This window comes from Fusarium redolens (assembly GCF_020744475.1).
Source record: "Fusarium redolens strain MPI-CAGE-AT-0023 chromosome Unknown BKA55scaffold_10, whole genome shotgun sequence".
Taxonomy (NCBI): domain Eukaryota; kingdom Fungi; phylum Ascomycota; class Sordariomycetes; order Hypocreales; family Nectriaceae; genus Fusarium; species Fusarium redolens.
This window is the reverse complement of record NW_025763673.1, coordinates 1037105-1040243: the sequence shown is the minus strand read 5'-3', so window position 1 is coordinate 1040243 and position 3139 is coordinate 1037105. Positions and strand designations below refer to the sequence as shown.

Here is a 3139-nt window from a genome sequence, read left to right as displayed (position 1 = left end):
TAGGCCGTGAAAAAGAGTTTGACAAGAGACTGGAGTCAGACCGGCCTGGGCAAACCCTTGATCCCTCCAACCTCTCCCTTTCGTCGGCGCCCCGGCTGGCGCAATGGTTGTTTATGAACTTTTTTGAGATGATCTTCTATTGCTGTGGGACCTCGGCAGACATACCGGTCTCGATCATCTTGACAAAGGAGACAGCAAATCCCATGGTGGAAAATACCAAGGAACTGAATTGGATGGGCGGTCGGCAGCGGTCGCACCCTCCTGAATATCTCATCGGCGTCTCGTATAAGAGGTAGATGGTCAAAACTTCGCTCAAATAGCTTGATAGCAGCAACCTTGAAGGCACGCATCGCATTGTGGTGCTGTCGGACATGCTGGGCGATGTTGGTTTGCTGTACAACGCTACACTGTTTGCAAACAATGATATGCCAAGAAGGATCGTAGTAAAAGAGATCTTCAAGTTCCATTGTGGAAGGCGGCTATACTCTACGAGCCATTCGATGACACGAGCTCGTAAAGAGCGTTGGAAAGAAACCTCAGATTGAAATTACAGTAAAGAGGATAACGTATGAAAGCTAAAGTACGCGTTCACACGCGTGTGACGCGCGTGTAGATCGTCGACCGAAATGGGACAAATCAGTCACCATAGTATGGGTTGAAAGGGAATAAACCGGATATAGATGGGTACTTGAGAAATGGACAGGGGTACGCGACAATTAGGGGTACACGACAATTAGGAATAGAAGAGTAGGGCAGCTAATAAAGCTGTAAGCACTTTCTGAACTAGAGATATCGTCTTTGATCTTTGACAAGTCGACGTGTGGATGTACGCCAAACATCAACTAATCGCACAGCGCTTCTGCCTGTGTAATAAAATGGTTTGCGAGTTTGCGGAAGTTATTCATTATTATTTAAAGGTGGCATGAGATACCGTCTCACTATCGTTGCTCCAGTGGAAAAGCATAGATGGTGGTTCAGTGCGTGCAATGTTGCGTCCGAAATCTCGAAGGCTTATCAGCTCTGCCAATGGGTATTGTGAACCCAGAACCATATACTTGGCTCGGATTTGATTAAAGCACTCGAATTGCCCAGCGTCTGGCCGTTGTGGGATACCGATAGACCCTATATTCGCGTAGAGGCAATGCTCGCTCCAGGAATAATATACGCCGTATATAGATCATTGCTGACAGTTTTGAGCAGTACTGTCCAGCGAGTTGGAATCTCTGACAGTCTGAGGAAAATCCAAGGATGCCGCTGAAATATATGAGCAGTGTAAAGCTTGGTTGCCCATCGAGATAACTTTCGGTGCTGAGCGTAACACAAAGCTGAAACAAAAGTTCAAGGAATTGGTCAAATGCAGATGCAGCAGAATCACCTGATATCCCTGAGGATATATGCTGGTGAGTTCCAGCCGCATACTCATCAAAGTCGTTGTAATGTCCAGAATCGTCATAATCGCTCTCGCCATCCTCGTCATCTTCGTCATCATCAAGCTCCCAAGCCTCAACATTCTCGTCATCTGTCTCGCTGTCCTCGGTGCCGTTTTCCGCATCTGACCCCTGACAAGGTCGATTATTAAGAGAACTACTAATACATTGGCCGCCTATGAGACTAGAGCATGTTCCTGCCAGGGGACTTCTCTGCCTCTCTATAACTGGCCAAGTCCCTTTCGCTAGGTCAAAGTAGTTCCAAATGCTATGCTCCCAAATGCGATCTAACTGGGTAATAATGCCAGGCTTCATCTTCACGTTGACCATTTCTCGAAGAGAGTCATCCGGCATTCGGTAGATTCGCAGGACAAAAGCCAAGAATTGCTTCTGAGTCCTTCGGTATCTAATCTCGCTACTCCTCTCTACAACAAGCTTGAAACCAAACTCCCGACGGCTCTGGAGTCTTGAGCTAAGCAGCCAGCAGAGAAAATTGCGACTAGTAGCGCAAACCGTATCCTCACAACGGTTTATCACAGAGCCAAGTGCTTTCATAATGAATGAAACCTTCTGTTCATCCTTTCGTGGACTTATGAGGTCCTGCGCACTGTCCAAGATGCCCTGTCCCAGAATATAGTCGTCGTCAAGGGAGTGACGGTCAGGTGATCTGGTTAACGCTCGCAGAACATCTCGACGGGAACCTCGATAGATCGACGGCCATTGTGTCCTGTCTAGCCACAGGCTTGTAGCAGGGAATGTATTGGTGCCTGCGTCATCTACGGTTGCTCGTGGCTGCTGACTCAAAGCTTCCCGATATTGAGTGTCCCGCTCTATGACTTGTTGTAGATGTATAGATGCCTCAGATGTTAGGGCCTGGAGCGTTCCTTGTGGCTTCTTGGCACTAGGTTTTGCTCCTGGTCTGTTCGCCTGTTCCTTTATCCGTATGTTGACCTGGAACCATTTGCTACCTTCACGAGAAGGAAAGAATCGTTGACACGCGACATGTTCCTCCCATGGTAGCTCGTAAGCGGATACGTGGCAATTCGGTGCTGGTCTTCCCCTGCCTCGTGGGTTCATCCATTGATGCTTTTCAGCGCAATGTTTTTGTATCTTTTCGACTCGACGAACAATATGGCCGCAAGCACGACATTTCAAACCATCTGGTTTTGGCGGCGCAAGATACGGGATGGGTTGAATTGTATCCGTTGGGTACTGTAAATAGTGACGTAGGTCGTCCCGACTGTGGAGAATATTCGGGATCTGTTTTATCTTCACTGCCAGCTCCTGACGACGCTCTGGCTGTATATCGCGATGTCGTGTTCTCAAATGCGTAGCAACCTCATCGGCTACAGAGGCGATCGCACAAACCTGGCACAAGAGAAGACGGTATGTGGACAGAAGAGCATAGGGATAAATTGCACTGCATGGTTCAGATTGCAAGTTTGAAGCTGTCATAGTGACTCGGTGACTAGTAGTAAGATCTGAATAATGATAGTGCTTTGATCAACAACGAGACTGTCTATAGCACTTTACGCGAAAGGACGTGTCGCGTTCTGTGGCAAACCCCTGACAAACCCCTGTTCTGATCAGCACTACTATTCCTATATGTAGAACAATGTCAAATCAACTCTACACCCTGGCAATAATCAACCCTACTAGGTTTAAAGTGGGTCAATAAAATCAACTCTACTAGAGTTGATTTTGGACTGTAG

At 47.4% G+C, this 3139-nt stretch overlaps 1 protein-coding gene across 1 annotated transcript; it reads right to left on the bottom strand.

Annotated features, from left to right (window-relative positions):
• Positions 1 to 907: 907 nt before the first annotated feature.
• BKA55DRAFT_540773 (uncharacterized protein) lies at positions 908 to 2882 on the bottom strand (the record flags this gene model as incomplete). Its single annotated transcript, XM_046190299.1, has 3 exons — positions 908 to 1122; positions 1189 to 1325; positions 1420 to 2882. The coding sequence occupies 3 exons, from the start codon at positions 2880 to 2882 to the stop codon at positions 908 to 910; spliced, it is 1815 nt and encodes a 604-aa protein (XP_046048077.1).
• Positions 2883 to 3139: the final 257 nt, after the last annotated feature.